The following is an 18,944-nucleotide window of genomic DNA, read 5'->3' on the forward strand; positions in this document are numbered from 1 at the left end:
CTGCATTTCGGACTCTTTTGTTGACTATGATGGCTACTCCATTTCCTCTAAGGGATTCCTGCCCACAGTAGTAGATATAATGGTCATCTGAGTTAAATGCACCCATTCCAGTCCATTTCAGTTTGCTGATTCCTAGAATGTCTATGTTCACTCTTGCCATCTCCTGCCTGACCACTTTCAATTTGGGTCCATACAAAGAAAAGGTGTGCTAGAAATGTGATCAGTATAGACAAAAAAAAATCAATCTCACTTTTAATTGCTCTGACAGAAGTTGACACCTTTTTTCCTGTAAAGGGCTAATATGGACTTCCCTGGCTGTCCAGGGGTTAAGACTCTGAGATCCTGCATGCCCAGAGGCCCAAAAAAAAAAAAGAAAGCAAACATCTCCTGGCTCGTGCGTCTCTGATGCCGTCACTTAACAGCACTGCTCGTCTGGGCTCAGTCACTGGCCACGTGAAGGGGCAGTGCGGTCGCGCTCCCGCAGGGCCCTCTATGGACCTGGGACCCTCATGTCATTTCGACGCATCATGAAAGTGTTGTTTTCTTTCAATGATTATAAAAACTTTAAATCCATTATTTGCTCACAGATCACACAGAAAGAGGCAGCAGGGTGAATCTGGCCCACGGGCCTCGGTGGCTGCCTTTTGCTCTAAGACAACTGGCTGCTCGAGGCACAAGCAGCTGCTGGCACCGTGCACTACAGCCAAGCACCGCAGGGTGGCGCAGCAGCCGCGCTGGCCGATGGATAGCAGGTCCGCGCGTGGAAACAAGATGGGCTTCACTCAGCTGTACCACGTGTTCCAGCCTGACTCAGAAATTCACTATTTCATGCCAATTTCACACACAGTGGAAGATACTAAGGAAAAATGAGAGAAGCAGATGGGATCTTTCTGATGGGCGTTTTAACCTTGAAACTGAGGAACTGACTCCATTATTCCAGAAAAACACCTAGAGAAAAATTCCTTCCTGTCTGTATGTTTCTGCGTTTATCTTGGTAATTAGAACAAATTGGGTGATTTTACCTTTTATTCTGGGCTCTTGTACACCAAAATTAGTTTCAGAATATTTATTAAACATTTCAAGTCAGTATTTTAAGATATTAGAATCTATAACCTACCTGGTTTCTACTATTCTCTAAACTTTAAAATAATCACATCTTACAATGCTTATCAATGGATTTCATAAACTTCAATTTTATTAGAAAGCAGGGGACAGGTGACCAGGCAGGCAATGGTAAAGTGTTGTAAAGTCAGTCATAGAATCTAGGTGCTGGGTACACACGTGTTCACTGTGAACTCCAACTTTACAGGTTTGCTATTTTCATTGAAAACGTGTTGGGGGAAAGGAGGAGGGGGAATCCGAATCACCAGGAAGCAGCCAGCAGGGTACACGGGTGGGGGTCAGGGGCGGGCACGGGCGTGTCCACCGATGGATGGCCGGAGGACACGCTCCCCTGCCTGGAAATGACGGCACCAGCCTTCCAGGAGGAGACTGAGGGGTGACGCTTGCCTTCCCCCTTGCCCTCCCTCCTCACCCCCCTATCTCTGCACTGGACATGTGAGAGAGGGACCCACTGCCCTCTGGGCCAGCTCCAGCGGGGGAAGGGACAGGCAGGGGGCAGCCAGGCTTTCTGAGAACAGAAGTCCTTCTAAGCCTGGGGCAGACAGAGGTATCCACGGGAAGCAAGAAGCTGGGAAACAACTAGGAAGGCTTCCGGGTTCCCACCTGCCATCCTGCATGTGGTGGAATCAAAAAGAACTGGTCTTTCATCCTTTTCAAGACTCTTCTCTTCCACCCCACCCCTCATTCTAGAAAATTCATCCGTACCCAAGGATCAGTTCAGAGATGCTGAGATGACCAGTAAAATGGAAAAACATGTCAGCATCACACACACATACCCCAGAGACTCTGAATTCACAAGCAAGGAACTTGCTTTCCAAACCGATGCCCCATTTAAGAGGAGTTTTGAGGACCTTAAGAAACATAAAGCATCTTCCCTACATGCTCTCAGCTTTGAACTGTTCTTGTAATAAAGCCTCCTTACATTTACGCCTGGAAGTTAAACCAGCTACAGATTGAAAGACAAACCCCGGATACTCACAAATGGCTAAAAAGTACAGCATCGTCAGTCACCAGGAGAACGCAAGTCAGAACCACAATGAGAGACACGTCACAGGCACTGGCCTGGCTGTAGAGGAAAAACGCTGGCGAGAGTGTAGGAAAGCCGGAGCCCTGCGCACTGCTGGTGGAAATGCCGCGTGGTGCAGCGACTACGGGAGAGCGTGGCGCTTCCTCAGAAGCTGAACAGTTACCACACCCACGGCAGTTCCACTCCTAGGAATGTGCCCCGAAGAAAAAGGAGCAGGGGCTCAGGGAGCCGTACGCCCATGTCCACAGCAGCATCATTCAAATGTCCGTCAACGGAAGAATGGAGAAATAAAACGTGGTCTCTGCCTACAATGCAGTATTGTTACTCAACCGTCAGAAAGCATGAATGAAGTCCTAAATGAAGAGCAACACAGAAAGAAAATCCCACAGGTCCTGCTGACATGAGGTCCCCAGAAGAGGCGGACTCGCAGACGGAGCGCAGTCCTGTGCTACCAGAAGCTGGGGAGTGGGGCGGTGGTTACCATCCCCCAGTTTCTGCTCCTGCTGCTGCAGAAGTTCTGGGACACTAAAGACGGTTGATACACTGTATTTATATTCCACCAAATTGTACACTTAATGGTTAAAAGAAACATGACTTCCTGTGTATTTTACCACACAAAGCTCAACCCAGGATGAGTAAATTAAATGCTTGCTACATATGTAGCACTGAGCTCACCACACAAGGCAGTCACACCAGGCAGGCAACGGGGAGAGAGCCACAGCATGCCTTCTGGAAGGCCACGTGGCATTTTCACCACCAGTAAAGTGGCCGATTCTGAACAGCCCATCTGTCTTCTAGTCCCAGCCAGACCCCAAAGGACACCCTTACAAAGATCAGCTTCAAGGACTTGTAACACACTAAAAACCACCTGGACTTTATAAACTTTCCAGCAACAAACATCAGACTTCTCCAGCGCTGTCAGCTGCTCCGTGAACCTCTGACACAGAGCTGGATTTACGGGAAGGAAGCTTTGCTGATGATTAAGAATCGAGACCCAGCAGCCTCGAAGGCGAAGAGTTCGCGTCTTGCCGCCAACACCCGTGAACCAGGACGCAGCTGCACCCGCAGAGGGAAGGCCGAGCAGCGCCAGCCGGGCGGTGAGCGCTGTGCACCGACCCACAGGCCACCGCGCCGCGTGCCGTCTTCAGTGGACTCTGCCTTGTCGGAATTTGAGGATGAAAAGTAGAAGTCTACAACTCATCCTAAAAGAGAGAGCAACCTCCAGGCATTTTTTATTATTTGACTAACAGAGCAAAGCCAGGCCGAGAAGCCCCCGAGGAAAGTCACGCTTTGTGGCTGTCTGCCGTGCGGTCCTTCATCTTCTAAGCACTCACTGTATTTCCTTCTAAGGATTTTAGACATTTATTTTGATCACAAATGCAATCCAAGTGTGAATAAATAAATGTATTATCTTTTAAGATTCCCACCCCACCCCACCCGCCACCCCGACCACGTTCCTTTAAATAGAAAAAGGTGCTGAAAGTCTCTTCACAGCCTGTTTGGCCACAGCTGTCCCCCCTGCGGTTTTAGAACCAGACTGAACCTGGTCTTCTGACACCCTTCCTTAGACTGAGCTCACTCTGTAGAAGTCCGGGAGGGAAGTCCTACTGGTACTGCCGATACTCCCCGAAGGGCGAGGCTGGTAACTGGGCGGAAGGCAACTGGGAGGGGTCTTCAGCAAACGGAGGACCTGCAGTTCAGAGAGAATTTAAACGCCACCTAAATACTATGTAGTTTGAAGGAACAAGTCTCTGTAGCGAGCAAATCAATCAACTCAAAAAGAAATCCTGCTATGTTCGAGCTGTAATCGAACGTTTGTGGGGCTGCTCGACTCCCACGAGACCGCCTCCTTGGTGTCAGCACAGGCAGCCCCCCACCCCACACCCGAGAGACGGCCCTACACGCTCCGCACAGTCAGATGGACTCACGACAGCAAGGGCAGCACGCCAGCTTTAAAGCAACTGCTGAGCGAGCCGCCGCATCAAGACCGCACCAATCTCTCCCCTCCTGACATACTTTTCAGCAGCTATTTAAAATTATTTTCACGAAGTTTAAGTACCTCAGTCATTTTTCAAGAGAACTCAGTAATACAATCTATACAATGACGAATGTAAGAAGCAGGTTCTGCAATGGGAAGACAGGCCCGCCCCGAGCTTACACAGATGCCAAGCACAGCAGCTGGTGCTGCCTCCCTGACCCGAGGAAGAACATGGCTCATTAAAAGAAAGCCTGTAGCCGTGGCCATCACCCCACTTCCCCTGGGAAACGAGAGCAAACTGAAGGGCGGGAGGAAGAGGCCAGGGGGAAAGAGGGCTCTTTCCAGAGCTCCGTTCATTCCAGTGATTGCTTTTCTTCACTCTAAAATATCTGTTCATTCCAGAAAGCTGAAGGAGACACTGGGTGAAAAAGATAAACCCCAAATAATCCTTGTTACCATTTGGATAGTTTTATTTTTTAAGAATTTTTTCATGTAAGTTAATTGGAAACACACAATTAACTTTCCTAATACTTCCGCCCCCACAAAGCTTTTTGGAAACATCTGGGTCTAAGATCAAAAGCATTTCCTTCAGCTATTCCTTCTGAGGACAGAAGCCTAAAGCTAAGGAAACAAGGTTAGATCCCACAAGATGGTGTGACTGACATCTCCTTATGTCAATTTCCGAATTCCTGAAAATATGCAACTTTTCTAATGTTTTATGTGAAATCTTTCACACTAAAGCGTCAAACTGAAAAGCAAAAGCAAAATCACAGCAGAGTATTTAGAAGCGATGGTGAAAACAGAAGGGAGGCGCGAAGCCAGGGCCGCCTGGGTCACCCACTGGCGCGCTGAGCAGGCCTCTGGGAGCAACGCTGCCCCAGAAGACCCCGCATCAGGGAAACCGAACCAAGGAAGCTGTGACCAGCTCTGAGCTCTGTGCCAAATATTTTCTGAGCTCCAAAAATAACTTTCAACTCCCACCCCCACCCAATGATCCTGTGTCTTTCTGCTGCCTTACGACGTCAAGGAATATTCCTGTTTAGACCGCTTGAGTTTTCTAATTCCCAAGAACCTGCGCATGTTGACTGCAGAGCAGACCCCGCCTGGCCACGTCATGGGTGCTGGTGGCCCAACTGACTGCCCAGCTTTTCACGCTCCCCGGCGCTGGACAGGAGAGGCAGGCAGCAGCATGCCACACTGCCAACTTCAACAGCTCTCCCTGCCGGCTCCAGAGCGAGCCCCCAACCAGGGGTCACCTGCCCTCGAGAAGCACCACCCCCAGGTCTCGCCTCACTCATCTGAGCATGTGCCAGACCCTCGTGCCCACTGCTGCTGGTGGCCAGAGCACACGGGCACGCACACACACAGCACAGGACACAGACTGACCACCGTGCCCCTCCCACAGCTGAAGGACCTCCTCCACGCAGCTCTAAAATGAGCAGCAATTTCTTACAAGAAGCAGACGAGCGCTGACAAGGCCCGGGAACTATGAACAGGATCAGGGCAGGCCATCCGCCATCTCGGCGAGCACCGTGCTCCTCTGAACACAAACAGCCCACTGCGCCCACACCGACCTTTGCAAACAGAACTGCCCCTGCGCCCACAATCCTCGCCAAGCTCAGCACACGCAACGTAATGTGTGGAGCTCAACCGGCCACATTTTAGCAGGCAGAATCTGTGTCATTCCAAATGCCTGAGCTGTGTGCTAACAGAGAGATGACTCACCGTTGGGAAACTGTGCAGACGCAAAGCGTGTCAACAAGATGCCAGCCCCTTCGATGAGAGCCAGGAGAACGCCACCCACGGCAGCCGACCCGACCATGGCCACTGGCCCGTCTGAGGGCATTGGTGAGGGGAGAGACAGAGATCCAGGTTAACATCAGGCACACTGATGGACAGACCTGTCCACAGGCGAAACCCAGCTCGCGGCCTGCTTATACAAATAGAGTTTTACTGGGACAACGTGCACGTGCGTGCACGTGCGCTCACGTGTGGTCTGCAGTGGCTCTTGGGTGGGACGGTAGAGTTGAGGCTTGTGACAGAGGCGTCACAACCCACGATGTCCACACACTCGCCACCTGGTGACCCCGCCCACCCCCCAGGCCCAGAGGAGTTCCGGGTTGCTCTAACCCCAGGGACCCGGAAAGTTCTGCGCTCTACGCTCCTAACAATGCTGTGCGGCAGGTCCATGACTCATTGCAGACTGAGGAGGGAGAGGCCCGGTCACAGCTGGTCAGTGGGGAACTAGACCGTGAACAGCTCTGACCACGGCGGTTACTGGTCGGAGCCCCAGGTGCTCGCACGCTCAACATTCCAAGTAACAGATCCTTCCACTTATCCCAGCTCACACTTGCACCCACACTAAACCGACTGACACAAGGCTCGGTTCAGCTACTACAGGCGTGCCGGGGTCAGATGGCCCCCCCACACACACGCATCTTACTTCTTGCCGCCAGGATGGCTCCGGTTAAGGCACCGCTTGTGATGGAGTTCCAGGGGTCTTCCTTCCCTCGGATCTGAACCATACTGCAGTCAATCATGGAAAACAGGCCTCCCCAAACCGCGAAGCTACCTGTTTATAAAGAAACAAAACACATTTCATTGTTCTAATCTTACATTTTAAACTTTATAGTCAAAAACAAGCTTAAATAACAACACTCACTATATTAGAATTCTCGCACTCTAACTAAGGACTGAACAAGAGTCAGAATGCTGGTCTTTTTAATAAAGCTCGGGCTGTATCAGTGAGCAGCCACGGCCCGAAGCCTCAGCAGACCGGGCTCTGCACTCAGAGCCACTTTGGCAGAGCGTGTGCGCCCGCCTTCCGTCCTTTGATACAGCTTCCCCTTTCGTCTCTTCCTTCTCTTCAGTCAGAGCCACCAAGCACCTGCTCTGTGAAAATCAGCAGAGAGAGCACAGAAGACGCCCAGGCCCTCTGCACTGTGTCACGGGCGCGAGTCAGGACACACCCAGAGCAAAGGGCAACGCGAGTGGTGAGAATTACGGAGCTGCGAGGGATGGAGTCTGCCTTCCCCACTCCTTTCCACCCTTTACTCCTCTAGCACGAAGCTAAAAGCAACCCTCAGTCGTCAGACCACTTCACACTGAAAGTCTCCCTAGACGGTGACTAGTCCGTAAAATGACAAGTAGCGCAGGCGCGAGCGTGGACGTGCACACAGAATGCGGGAGGTGACACCGCGGCCTCCACTGCCAGCGCCTCCGGCGCAGATGGTAACGGGCCATCCAACTGCACACAGAATGCAGAAGGTGACACCGAGGCCTCCTCTGCCAGCACCGCACACAGAATGCGGGAGGGGACACCGCGGCCTCCACTGCCAGCGCCTCCGGCGCAGATGGTAACGGGCCATCCAACTGCACACAGAATGCAGGAGGTGACACCGCGGCCTCCTCTGCCAGCGCCTCCGGCGCAGATGGTAACGGGCCATCCAACTTCTTTATGCTTTCATTTTCCAAATCTTCTAACGTGAGCACACAGCGTGCACTCCACAGAAAGGGCTCTTGTACTTACTACAATGTAAAAAGTAAGAAAAACGACCTGAGGAGCCCTCGTGCTGGGATCTTGCACCCTCTGAAACCTCCGGATGCAGGGGTGTGCTGACCAGGGACAGGGTCTGAGCCCGATCAGCAGACCTCTGTTCTCCCCTGCACGCTACCACCAGTCAGCTGAGCAACAGCCTGCTCACCGCTGGCCCTGCACCAGACACCCCAGACGACAGGACTGAGTCACCCCTTCCAGCTCAGGGGGGCCCTGCCCTGCGAGAGATGACGCCCAGGCATGTCAGTCACCTGGCCACACTCAGACAAGGCCCGCCCACTCCACTCCTCCTCAAGGTCTGAACCTCCCACCCCAAGGATGCCTGCCGGAGTGAGCCAGGGGCTGACTAGACTGGAGACTGGTCCACGCAGACGGGGGCCTGAGAGGGCAGCCGCGGCCAGAGCAGGTGAGCAGGGTCCACGCGAGGGGCACTCCCAGGCACGGGGGTCCGTGTGCCCATGTGGAAGGGTGTCGGGCAGTCTGACCCTGGCCCTGGTCAGCCCACCCCCGCGTCCAGAGGTTTCAGAGGGTGCAGGATCCAGCACGAGGGCTCCTCAGGTCGTTTTTCTTACTTTTTAAATTGTAGTAAGAGAGAGGAGAAAGGAGAAGGACTCTGCAGGCCTGGACTGCAATCAGGGCTATCACTGTGAACCCGATTTCCAACACAGACAGATATACAGAAAACAGATCTAAACGTGAGTGCGTACGTATGTGGTCAGAGGGTCCACGTGTATATATGTAAATACACAGGACGCTCCTAAGAAGGCCTGGGAACGGCTGCAGCCCACAGCAACGATGCTAGAGTCCAGCATCGTACTTGGAAGTACTTCCAAGTCCTGTTCTCAATGGGAAGGAAGGGCTGACTACACTCGGGGCGAGTCCAGGTGCGCAGATGGGCTGGAAGAATGGGGACGTGTCAAAACATCTCGGTTCCGCTCTGGAAACAGAAGACCTTTCAGGACACAACTATGGCTTTCCCACGCTGCCCTTTGCAGGAGCTCGACTGGAAGAGCTCAGTCTGTACTCCCCGAATTAAATTCCAAGGGCCATCCCGGCATTTGTATTTATTTTAAATGTTTTTTAGTTAATTCATTTTTGGCTGCACGGGGGCTTCTTCGCTGGGTGAGGGCTTTCTCTAGTTGTGGTGGCAGGGCTCCTCTCTAGTTGTGGGGGTGTCTCCTCTCTAGCTGCCATGTGTGGGGGGCTCCTCTCTAGTTGTGGGGGCTCCTCTCTAGCTGCGGGGGCGCCTCTCTACTTGTGGGGGTGTCTCCTCTCTAGCTGCCGTGTGTGGGGGGCTCCTCTCTAGCTGCCGTGTGTCGGGGGCTCCTCTAGCTGCTGTGGGCGGGGGTCTCCCTGTGGCAGCTTCTCCTGTTGCAGTCTGGGCTCTAGGTACATACACGGGCTCAGCTGCCCCACACATCCCTGACCAGGGACTGAGTCCACGCCCCCTGCTCCACGCATCCCTGACCAGGGATTGGGTCCACGCCCCCTGCACTGCAAGGCAGACCCCTAACCACTGGACCACCAGGGAAGCCCCGAACACTGTACATTATTAACTGATGTCCGTACTAAAGTCAGGTTTCCTCAGTGTTTATGTCCGTTTCCAGTCCCACCGCATGTTCAGCCGTCACACGTCCTCAGGTTGATCCTGTCTGTGACAGTCACCTGGTCTTTTGTTCACTGAGAACGCATGTGATGGAAGCAGCCTCTCAAGACCCCTGTTAACGCCCGTAGGACCTCTGCGTTTACTGAAGGTCGGGTGGGGTGTGTGCTTGTTTACCAGTTATCACCCCCGAACAGCGTGGGAACCATTAGACCAGAGGAGAATGAGTCAATGTGCTCTCCAAGGTGTCCAACTATCACAGGGGGAAGAACAGGAAACAGATACACCATCACGTCAACCTTGGAGCCTCCATTTCCTCCACTGGAAGACAGAGTAACATCGCTTACCCTCTGTGTTGCTGTGAGGGCTAAATAAAATAAGGGAACACTTGGAGAGTTCAGCACATGACAAGCACTCAGTAAACGACACAGGCCAGCTACCACCTTCTAAAGAGAAAAAACGCTATAAAAACAGAGTGAGAGAGAGGCCGTCTCCTCTGCCGCACAGACTGGGGGGGGGCTTGGTGCTGGCTCCTCTTCTGTGCTGAACGTGGTCCCTTCAGCCTGACGGCGTCTCTGTAAACGAACATAAGCTTCCAGCTTTCCTGCCCTCTCTCCTCCCAGTTTCTGAGTAACCAAGCTTAAAGAACGCGATGAACATCATCTCCTCCACTTCTGCACGGACATCCAAAAAGCTACCTTTGGGGAGGAGCGCCATCAAGCTCTCGTGAACCCAGCCTTCCACTCATACCCTCATCAGCTTCACGCTACCCTAGACACGATCACTCCAGACTCACAGACTTAAGCTGTGGACACACCGTCTTCCTTCTGGATAAGAGGGGAAAACAAAACAAAGACAAACAGAAACAGAACACCACCAAGCTTCTGAAGAGCAGAGTGCCACCTGGATGCAACAATTTAAGTTAAGATAAATCATAAACCAAGACCCCTCAGAATGGGACAAGCAGTTATTTAGACCTAACTAAAATCACTAACTCGTAAAATCTACAAAAGAAAAGGGAAAAAAAATAAAAAAACAGAGCTTCATCCTCAGAAAAAAAAAAAAAACAGGGAAAAAAGCGTTTGGAGTTCAAACAGCAACACTCTGCTTACCTCCCAACTGCGGAGCCCTGGTTTTAATAGCTGTCAAACTCCCTCGAAGTCGGTGGTTTACTCCCTGTAAGGAAACAAAAGCAGATATATTAGGAGAATAACATGTTTCCAACGCACTGACAGGCCCAAGTGATATTAGCAAATAGCAATCACGTGATGGTAACACGAGACTGGTCACCCACTTACCACTGGAGAATTGCGGAAGCCTTTGATTGCCTGGAAGATCCCACCGCCTATGGTTCCCATTGTGAAGGCCCCACCGCAGTCGTCCACGATGCGCCAGGGGCTACGAACAGGAAGGAGAAAGGATACAAGATGAGCACGGTTCTCATTTACAAGCCACAGACCCCCTGCTGACCAGGGACACACCAGATTCCAGCGCAGGGCGCACGGCCACCAAACGGCTGGCCCATGAAAAGAAGGATCTGGCCCACAAGAAGAAGGATCGAACAGACAGAGCTGCTCCGCCCAAGTCCTCTAAGCTGAGGGAGGGAACCGGCTTCAGCTCCCTACTGTTCACAGCGCTCACTCACTCACTCAACTGCTGGTGCATCTACCCTAAGCTGGCAGGGTGCAAAGCCAATTAACAAGCGTTAGGAAATTACACTGTAACCAAACGGTGACCCAACTGCCTCAGGATCAAGCTAAGCTCTCCAGAAGGAGCAAAATTTAAAGCTGAGACCCAAAGAATAAGGCTTCAACAAGTGCAGAGGAAGACACACTATTTAATATTTAAATTTTAAAACTTCTTTTCAGGTTTACTGAGTCCACGTTAGCACTTGGAACTTTAGTTTGTATCAGATCCACTTAACACATTGGTAACCTCTAATATCTGATTGTTAGAGGTTAAATTTGTAAACCTGGTCTCCAAATGCAGCTACCTAACTCATGCAGCACAGTGACATCTGATTAATTTGATGAGTGGAACGAACTAATATTCCAGGAATCTGGCTTACTAAAAACTTAGTCTGTGAATGGGAATCCCCTGGTGGTTGGTGGTTAGGACTCAGTGTTTTCACTGTGGTGGCCCCGGGTTCCATCCCTGGTTGGGGAACTAAGATTCTGCAAGGCGTGGCCAAAAAAAAAACAAGTCGGTGAATAATCCAGTTCATAAATGTCTTTTCTAATCTCAAGGGTGAAGTGGGCAATCCACCTGCTCAAGTAAACATGTGAGTTTAGTGCATCACTGCTGCTGAAGAATCTGAATAATGAGTAATTTCCGACATTGCCAGATAGAAATACAAAATCCTGAAGCTGAAACACCTTGTCCTCTCCAAGCCTAATACAAATCAGAGGCTGGTACAGAATGACAACCTCATGTGACAGGTATCCAACTGTCAGCCTGATGCTTCTGGGCCTGGCTACCCCAGGCTTCCTGTAACGAGCCTGAAAGCAAAATCAGCAGATGCAGACTCTGGGCAGGTTCCACCCACAACCCACTAATCAGAGCCTAAGTCAGCACAGCCCTGGGCAACCTGGCTTCCCGCTGAAAGATGGAGAAGCTCTGAGACTAAAAAGGGTTAGGACACTGTCCTCAAAATGGTAGAAACACTAACAGAGGTGAATTCCCTGGTGGTCCAGAGGTTAAGACTTGGTGCTTTCACTGCTAAGGCCCCAGGTTTGATCCCTGGTTGGGGAAGTAAGATCCCATAAGCTACTTGGTGCAGCAAAGAAAAAAAAAAAAAAAAGACAAGGGAGAGTCACTAACTTTAAAAGGTTAATGATCCTATAATCAGAACAGAAATGAGCATTTAAAAAATCAGTAAAAAGCAGCAGGATTCAGATCAGAGAGCAGCCACAGTATTGCACAGGATGATGTCTAAAACAAACGCAGGACGGAAACAGCTTCTGAACCAGGTCTGCGGAAATCAGTGTTCCCTCAGGGATGTGCCAGATGCACAAAAGCAAAGTTGAACCCAGACCCTAAATATAAATGCCGGCAAACACAGGGCAACAGGGACCAATAATGATTCACAAGATCAAAAGTTAACATTTTTTAAATATCCAATATGGTGGGCTTCCTGGGGGCTCAGTGATAAAGACACAGGTTCAATCTGTGAGTCGGGAAGATCCCCTGAAGATCTACTGGCAACGTACTCCAGTATTCTTGCCTGGAGAATTCCATGGACAGAGGAGTCTGGCGGGCTAAAGTCAATGGGGATGGGGACGCAAGGAGTCAGATAAGACTGAGTGCGCAATAAATGGTTTGGGCGGTTTATAACGCAAATAACCTTACTTTCAAGAAAGCCAGCCTATTTTCTTATGAAGTGAAGTGTTAGTTGCTCAGTCATGTCCAACTTTTTGCAATGCCATGGACTGCAACCCACCAGGCTTCTCTGTCCATGGGATTTTCCAGGCAAGAATACTGGAGTGGGTTGCCATTTCCTACTCCAGGGGATCTTCCCAACCCAGGGATTGAACCTAGGTCTCCTGCATTGCAGGCAGATTCTTTACCATCTGAGTTACCAGGGAGGCCCTTATAGAGTGCCTAATCTTTTAACTTTGCAAAAGAATATTTGTTTCCTCTCCATTTTACAGATGAACAGAGGCTACGAGATTAAGCACTTTGAGCAAGATCATACAGGTATTGATAGAACCAATTTAAATACAAAAAATGTAGTACTCCAAAACCCCCAAGTTCTTTCTACCACAGGCCAAGGGCTTCTGAGAACACGTGATTGAAGAGTAAGATGATGAAGTACCTATGACATACTTAGGACGGGACTAAAGAGCCTCCTGATGAAGGTGAGAGAGTGAAAAGCCTGTCTTAAAACTCCATGTTCAAAAAACTAACAAGAGCATGGCATCGGGTCCCATCAAACAGATGAGGGAAAAGTAGAAACAGTATCAGACTTTCTTTTCTTGGCTCCAAAATCACTGCAGATGATGACTGGAGCCATGAAATTAAAAGACACTTACTCCTTGGAAGGAAAGCTACGACAAACTTAGACAGTGCATTAAAAAGCAGAGACATCACTTTGCCAACAAAGGTCCGTATAGTCAAAGCAATGGTTTTTCCAGTATTCATGTACAGATGTGAGAGTTGAACCATTAGAAGGCTGTGTGCTGAAGAATTGATGCTTTCAAATTGTGGTGCTGGAGAAGACTCTTGATATTGAGAGTCCTGTGGACTGCAAGATCATCAAACCAATGAATCCTAAAAGACATCAACCCAGAATATCCATTGGACGGGCTGAAGCTGAAGCTTCAATACTTTGGCCACCTAATGTGAAGAGCTGACTCACTGGAAAAGCCGGTGATGCTGGAAAAGCCTGAGGGCAGGAGGAGAAGGGGGCAACAGAGGATGAGACGATTGGATGGCATCATCGACTCAATGGACATGAGTTTGAGCAAACTCCAGGAGCTAGTGAAGGACAAGGAAGCCTGGTGTGTGGCCGTTCATGGGGTCCAAAGAGTCAGACACAACTTAGAGACTGAACACACTGAATAGAGAATGGGAATTTAATATTCCATAAAATCTTTAACCCAACAAAGTCAAATATTTTCCCCTCCTACCACCCTGTGTTTATCACACCGAGGAGAAAGTGACAGCAGAGCTGAGCCCCGCACACCTGAGCACCAGCAAGGAAGGGGGACCACTCTCTTGGGAGAAGATAGATTTAAAGAGCTGGGAGGCCCTGAAACATACACTCTGTCTCATTTCAGAGAGGATAACAGCACAAAGCAGCAGCATGGCTAGCGCAGGCAATGTCACACAGCCTGAGAACACCCTGGTTCCCGCTCTTGCACAAGAACTCAAATAACAAGATTTGATTTGTCATTCATGACCCCAGAAGCCTTAAACCGTGTGAGTGCCTGACTCCTCCACGCTTTCATTCCTAGGACAGACCTCGCTAGGCGCCGAACGGACGGACCGCTGTCGGCGACTTGGAGAGCACACTACTCTCCCTGTTTTCCCGGGCGCGGCGCCCCGTCCCCACCGCCCGGGTCCCCCTCCACCGCCCGCTCCCCACCGCCCGGACCGCAGCCGCCGCGCCACGCGGACCCTCCCAGGACACCGCCGCCTCCCCTCGCAGGGCGAGACGCGCGAACGCAAGGACGAGCCCAGGATCGCCAGCGGGCAGCGGGGATGCTCCCCACACGCCGCCGGGCAGGGGTCGCGGCGACAAAGACGAGCCGGGGCGCCCTCGAGCCGCCGCAAGGTCACCGGGAACAGCTCCGGTGGCCCCAGCCGGCCGCTCAAGTCCGGGCGCCCACGGCCCCTGGCGCCGCCCAGTCCGCGGCTGAGAGCGGCCTCGACCCGGGGGCCCGGGGACCCGGGGACCCGGGGACCCGGGGCCGGCGGCAGCAGCGGGGCAGGCGGCAGGCAGGCTCACCAGGGCTCGCGTGCGTACTCCTCCATCTTGACTCCGCGGCTCCGCGATGCCGGGCGAACAGAGCGCGGCCTGCCCGGCAGCGGAAGTGATCCCAGGAGTAGAGCGTTAGATTCTGCGAGGATTGGCTCGCCGCCTCCTGCTGAAGCCAATCGGGGCCGGGGACTGAGCTGCGAGGCGGAAGGCGGGGCTCCGGGCGGGGCGGGGGCGGGACCCCGGCGCAGGGGGAGGTGCTGAGGGGCGGGGCTCCGGGAGTGGGCGGGGCTCCGGCGCAGAGGGCGGGGCGGGGCTCCGGCGCAGAGGGCGGGGCGGGGCGGGGCGGGGCGGGGCGGGGCGGGGCGGGGCGGGGCGCCAGGTACGGAGAGGTACCCATCACTGAAGTCACCCACCCGGGTCTCTCCGCTGCTGCTGCTACTGCTAAGTCATTTCAGTCGTGTCCGTCTCTGTATGACTCCATAGACGGCAGCCCACCAGGCTCCCCCGTCCGTGGGATTCTCCACGCAAGAACACTGGAGTGGGTTGCCATTTCCTTCTCCAATGCATGAAAGTGAAAAGTGAAAGTGAAGTCGCTCAGTCGTGTCCGACCCTCAGTGACCCCATGGATTGCAGCCTACCAGGCTCCTCCGTCCATGGGATTTTCCAGGCAGGAGTACTGGAGTGGGGTGCCATTGCCTTCTCCGGGTCGCTCCGCTAGGGCTCCCCTAACTCCCGGACGCGTTTCTTTGTTCTAGCACCTGGCTGTCAAGTGTGAAGTAATGCTACCTACTTCGTCTGGGTGGGTGAGGCCCCACCGACTCCCGGGAGCTCCGTGAGGGCAGGCAGTGCCCAGGTCCTTTGACTCTCAGCGCCGGGAAGTAGTGGATGTCCCTTAAATGTTTGTGATAATCTGGGACTCTGTGACCCGTGGGGGTTTCTACACACCAGAGCATGAGAAGGTCACCCTTGGGAAACCGTTGCTACAAGCAGGTCTCCTGACAGGGCTGAGGCAGGACTGCCTCTGGAGCAGGGGTCTTCGCGCTCCAGGACACTGAAGGTACAGCTCCCTCCCCCCTCACTTGAGCAGATTGTCTGCTCTCCAGGGTAACAGCGATGTATTCAAATTGTGTCTACTTTATTCAAGTTCCTGTAGACAGTGAGCTCACAGACTGACGGCATCTTGTGTGGAGGATGCAAGAGAGACACCTTCTCCACACTCACACCTGCAGAGGGATGCACGTTTTCAGAACCGACATCCCCCCAATTGGGTTGGGCTCCAGTGAGCCAGAGGATTGGGGGCCTCAAGAGCTCCACCCAGCAGGAGGTCACCACCCTCAGCCCCACCTGGCCTGATGGCTGTGGATGAGTGAGGCTGGCACCACCTCCGGCTCTGGGTCTGGGACTCTGGTCTATGACTGGGGCCTGATGGGGCTTTAGGCTGGGCAGGAGTTGGGGAGGAGAGGCAGGCTCTTTTCTGCCCTCTCCCCCCTCCCCCTGCCCTCTTTTCAGGAAGATGTGTACCCTCTGTGCTCTCTCCTGGGGCTCTCCTCTGCCCAGTTCCGCTCCTCCCCGGAGTGTGGGCCAGGCCAGGGGATGGCTTCAGAGACAGAGTCTGCTTCTCCGGAGGAACTTCCCACCTCCCCAACGAGAAGGAAGCTGGGGAAGCTGTAAACTGAGTGCACACAGGCCAAGTGCTCACAGCATTTGCTCGCTTTGTGTGCATCATTGTATTTGGCATCTTTAATAACTCCATAATGCTTGCAGTAAGTATTCTTTCTCTAGGCACTTCTAGGATTCTTGTTTTCCATTTCCTGCAGCTCAGAAAGGGTAAATAACTCACTCAAGGGCACACATTTCAGATTTGAGCCCATGTCATTCGACTCTGGAGCCCACGGCCTTATCTGCCACACTATACTGCCACCCAATAGTCCTGAAAATGTGACTTTCCTGGGGTCACTCAGTCCAGCTGAGAGCCACTCTAAGCATTAGTTAATTGCTTCTAGTTCCCTGTCCACCACATGTACCACATCTTTTGGGCAGAGTTTGGGGTCCCGGGCCTTTCCTCCCTCTGGTATTGTAGTGCTGGGTTTTCTCTGGGGGCTAGGCCGTCCCATAATCCCGTCACTCTTTGATTAGGAGGCTGTAAGTCCTGCCCTGCAAGTGTGGAAGCCCTGCTTTGTATTTTGAGTTTAGAACCTGGAGGAAGAGACGACTTCTGAAACCAGGTGCCCTGGGCCGAGTGACCCTGCCTCAGGAGAAGGAAGCGTGCCTCGGGGCTGGACAGAGCCGCTTTTACCTGCTCCATGGAGAAGCTGGCTGGGATGGCGCCAGAGCTGGGGTCACAGAAGACGGTGCCTCTTCTGGGTGGGAGAGAGGCCCAGACAGATGGTCGGGGGGTGGGAGCAAGAGACACTTCTAACCACACGGCTCCCGGAGCCCCCCAGGCCAGCCCAGGGCCTCAGTGTGCCCACTGGGGGCTGCCTGACTCCCCACAAGATTAGTGTGTCTCCCTGGAGCTCTGAGCAGTTGCTTCCCCTCTCCTGTGTTATTAATACTTTCCCTTATAGCACATGTAGGTGTTTTTTATCTCAATCGATTTCACATTTGAAAGAGAATGACCGCACTGTAAGTTTTCTTGTATCTCTCTATAGGGCCTGGTCGGTGAGGTGGCGGGGGGAGGGAGAGGGATATAAACATACCAGCCTTGAATGAATGAATAAGTGAATAATGAGAACCAGGTGAAACGGCGAGTGTGTACACACATGCGGGCACATGCACGTGTGCACACATTCGGGCGTGCCTGTGTGTTGAGGGTGGTTTTTGCTGAAGGTCGGAGAGACAAGGATGAGAGAGGAGGTGGGATACGGAGAACGGAACCCAGACCCAGTGCAAACGTGCGTGATCATGACCCCCGTGACCCCCGCAGCCGGTGACGGTGTGCTGATCGTGACCCCCGCAGCCGGTGACTGTGCTCACTGCCTGTCAGCTGTACTGACCAGGCGCCTCACATCTGATGCCCACAGCCACCTCCGAGGCTGGCACAGTGCTGTCTTTGTTTGACAGATGATGGAGCTGGATCTCAGAGGAGGAGGTGGCTGGCTAGAACCGGTGTGGGGTGAGCAGTGGGCCCAGGACCTAGGGCACCAGGTCAGCTGCCCGGGGAGCCTGAGCGTGAACCGTGAAACCAGCCTCTTGCCGCCCTTGTGCTTCTCTTCTGAGACATTCTGTGAGCTCTCCGTTTTCTAATAAATTATTTGAAAGTATTTGTCTGTTAACTGTCTTCACCGCTAGACTGGAAGCTCCAGGAAGGCAGGGACACACTGGTTTTCTGTCCTTAGTCACACCCCCTGCTCTTAGACCCGGTCCTGTTACGTGGTCAGCACTCATCAGCATGTGTTCTGAAAAGAAGGAGCCTGGGGCTCTGAAGCCCCTGCCCCCCTCCCCTCTCTCCTCCGCACTCCAGTTCCACCAGCCGGCCCGCTCCCCCGCCCAGCCTCATCCCAAAGTGAGACTAGTGGGCGCTCAACGCCAGGGCCGGTTTTTCTCCCAGCTGGTCACTGGACTCGTTAAGTACCGACATGTGGCTGTCTGTCTCTGGCTCAGGGTGGGGCTTCACCAGGGAAGAGGGCAGCCGCCACGCAGTGGTGACACCGGGACTTCTAGAGGACTTTGTGACGGGGATGGAATGTCCCTGCGTCTTGTGCAGGACGGCAAGATGGACACTCAGTGAAAGCACTTGAACGAAAGCTGCCAGGCCGTTGCGATAGGATCCCTCTTGACTGCCAGAGTTGAATTTCCCTGAAGACACACCACACCGAGTCGTGCTCCGGATCTCCACGTGCTGGGGGCCTGGGGCTCCTCCTGACGCCCGCACAGGAGATGCCCCAGCAGAAGAAAGGGCAGACCAGCAAGGGAGGTTGGAGGCCTCCTCCTCAGAGCTTCTGGAGGCCGATGGCCCTTTCAGAAATCCCTGACTCCTGCACATCCTGCTTTCTCCCCCAAACACTCTGTTTTCCATCTGGGAACACAGAGGACTTCCTTCGTCCCTCTCTCTCAGGAAGTGGCTGGGGCAGCCTGGAGCCTCTGATGCCGGGCCCACAGGCTCCTGGGCAGAGGAGACTGGGTGGGCGGGGTGGCTCGGAGTTTCTGGAATCGCGTCCCTTTCCCGGGGCTGCAGAGCTGGGGAGTCCCCAGCACATTACCAAATACAGTAGAAAGGAGGCTGTGGACCACACG

At 53.0% G+C, this 18,944-nt stretch overlaps 1 protein-coding gene across 1 annotated transcript; it reads right to left on the reverse strand.

Moving 5' to 3' along the window:
* Positions 1 to 1,173: 1,173 nt before the first annotated feature.
* Positions 1,174 to 14,885, reverse strand: TIMM17A (translocase of inner mitochondrial membrane 17A). Its single transcript, XM_070768810.1, has 6 exons — positions 14,736 to 14,885; positions 10,585 to 10,684; positions 10,399 to 10,462; positions 6,571 to 6,699; positions 5,853 to 5,963; positions 1,174 to 3,839 (listed from the first exon to the last, which is right to left on the reverse strand). Exons 1-6 carry the CDS (start codon positions 14,759 to 14,761, stop codon positions 3,754 to 3,756), a joined length of 516 nt encoding a protein of 171 aa, XP_070624911.1. The 5' UTR covers positions 14,762 to 14,885; the 3' UTR covers positions 1,174 to 3,753.
* Between the last annotated feature and the right edge of the window lie 4,059 nt (positions 14,886 to 18,944).

This window comes from Bos indicus, chromosome 16 (assembly GCF_029378745.1).
Source record: "Bos indicus isolate NIAB-ARS_2022 breed Sahiwal x Tharparkar chromosome 16, NIAB-ARS_B.indTharparkar_mat_pri_1.0, whole genome shotgun sequence".
Classification (NCBI taxonomy): domain Eukaryota; kingdom Metazoa; phylum Chordata; class Mammalia; order Artiodactyla; family Bovidae; genus Bos; species Bos indicus.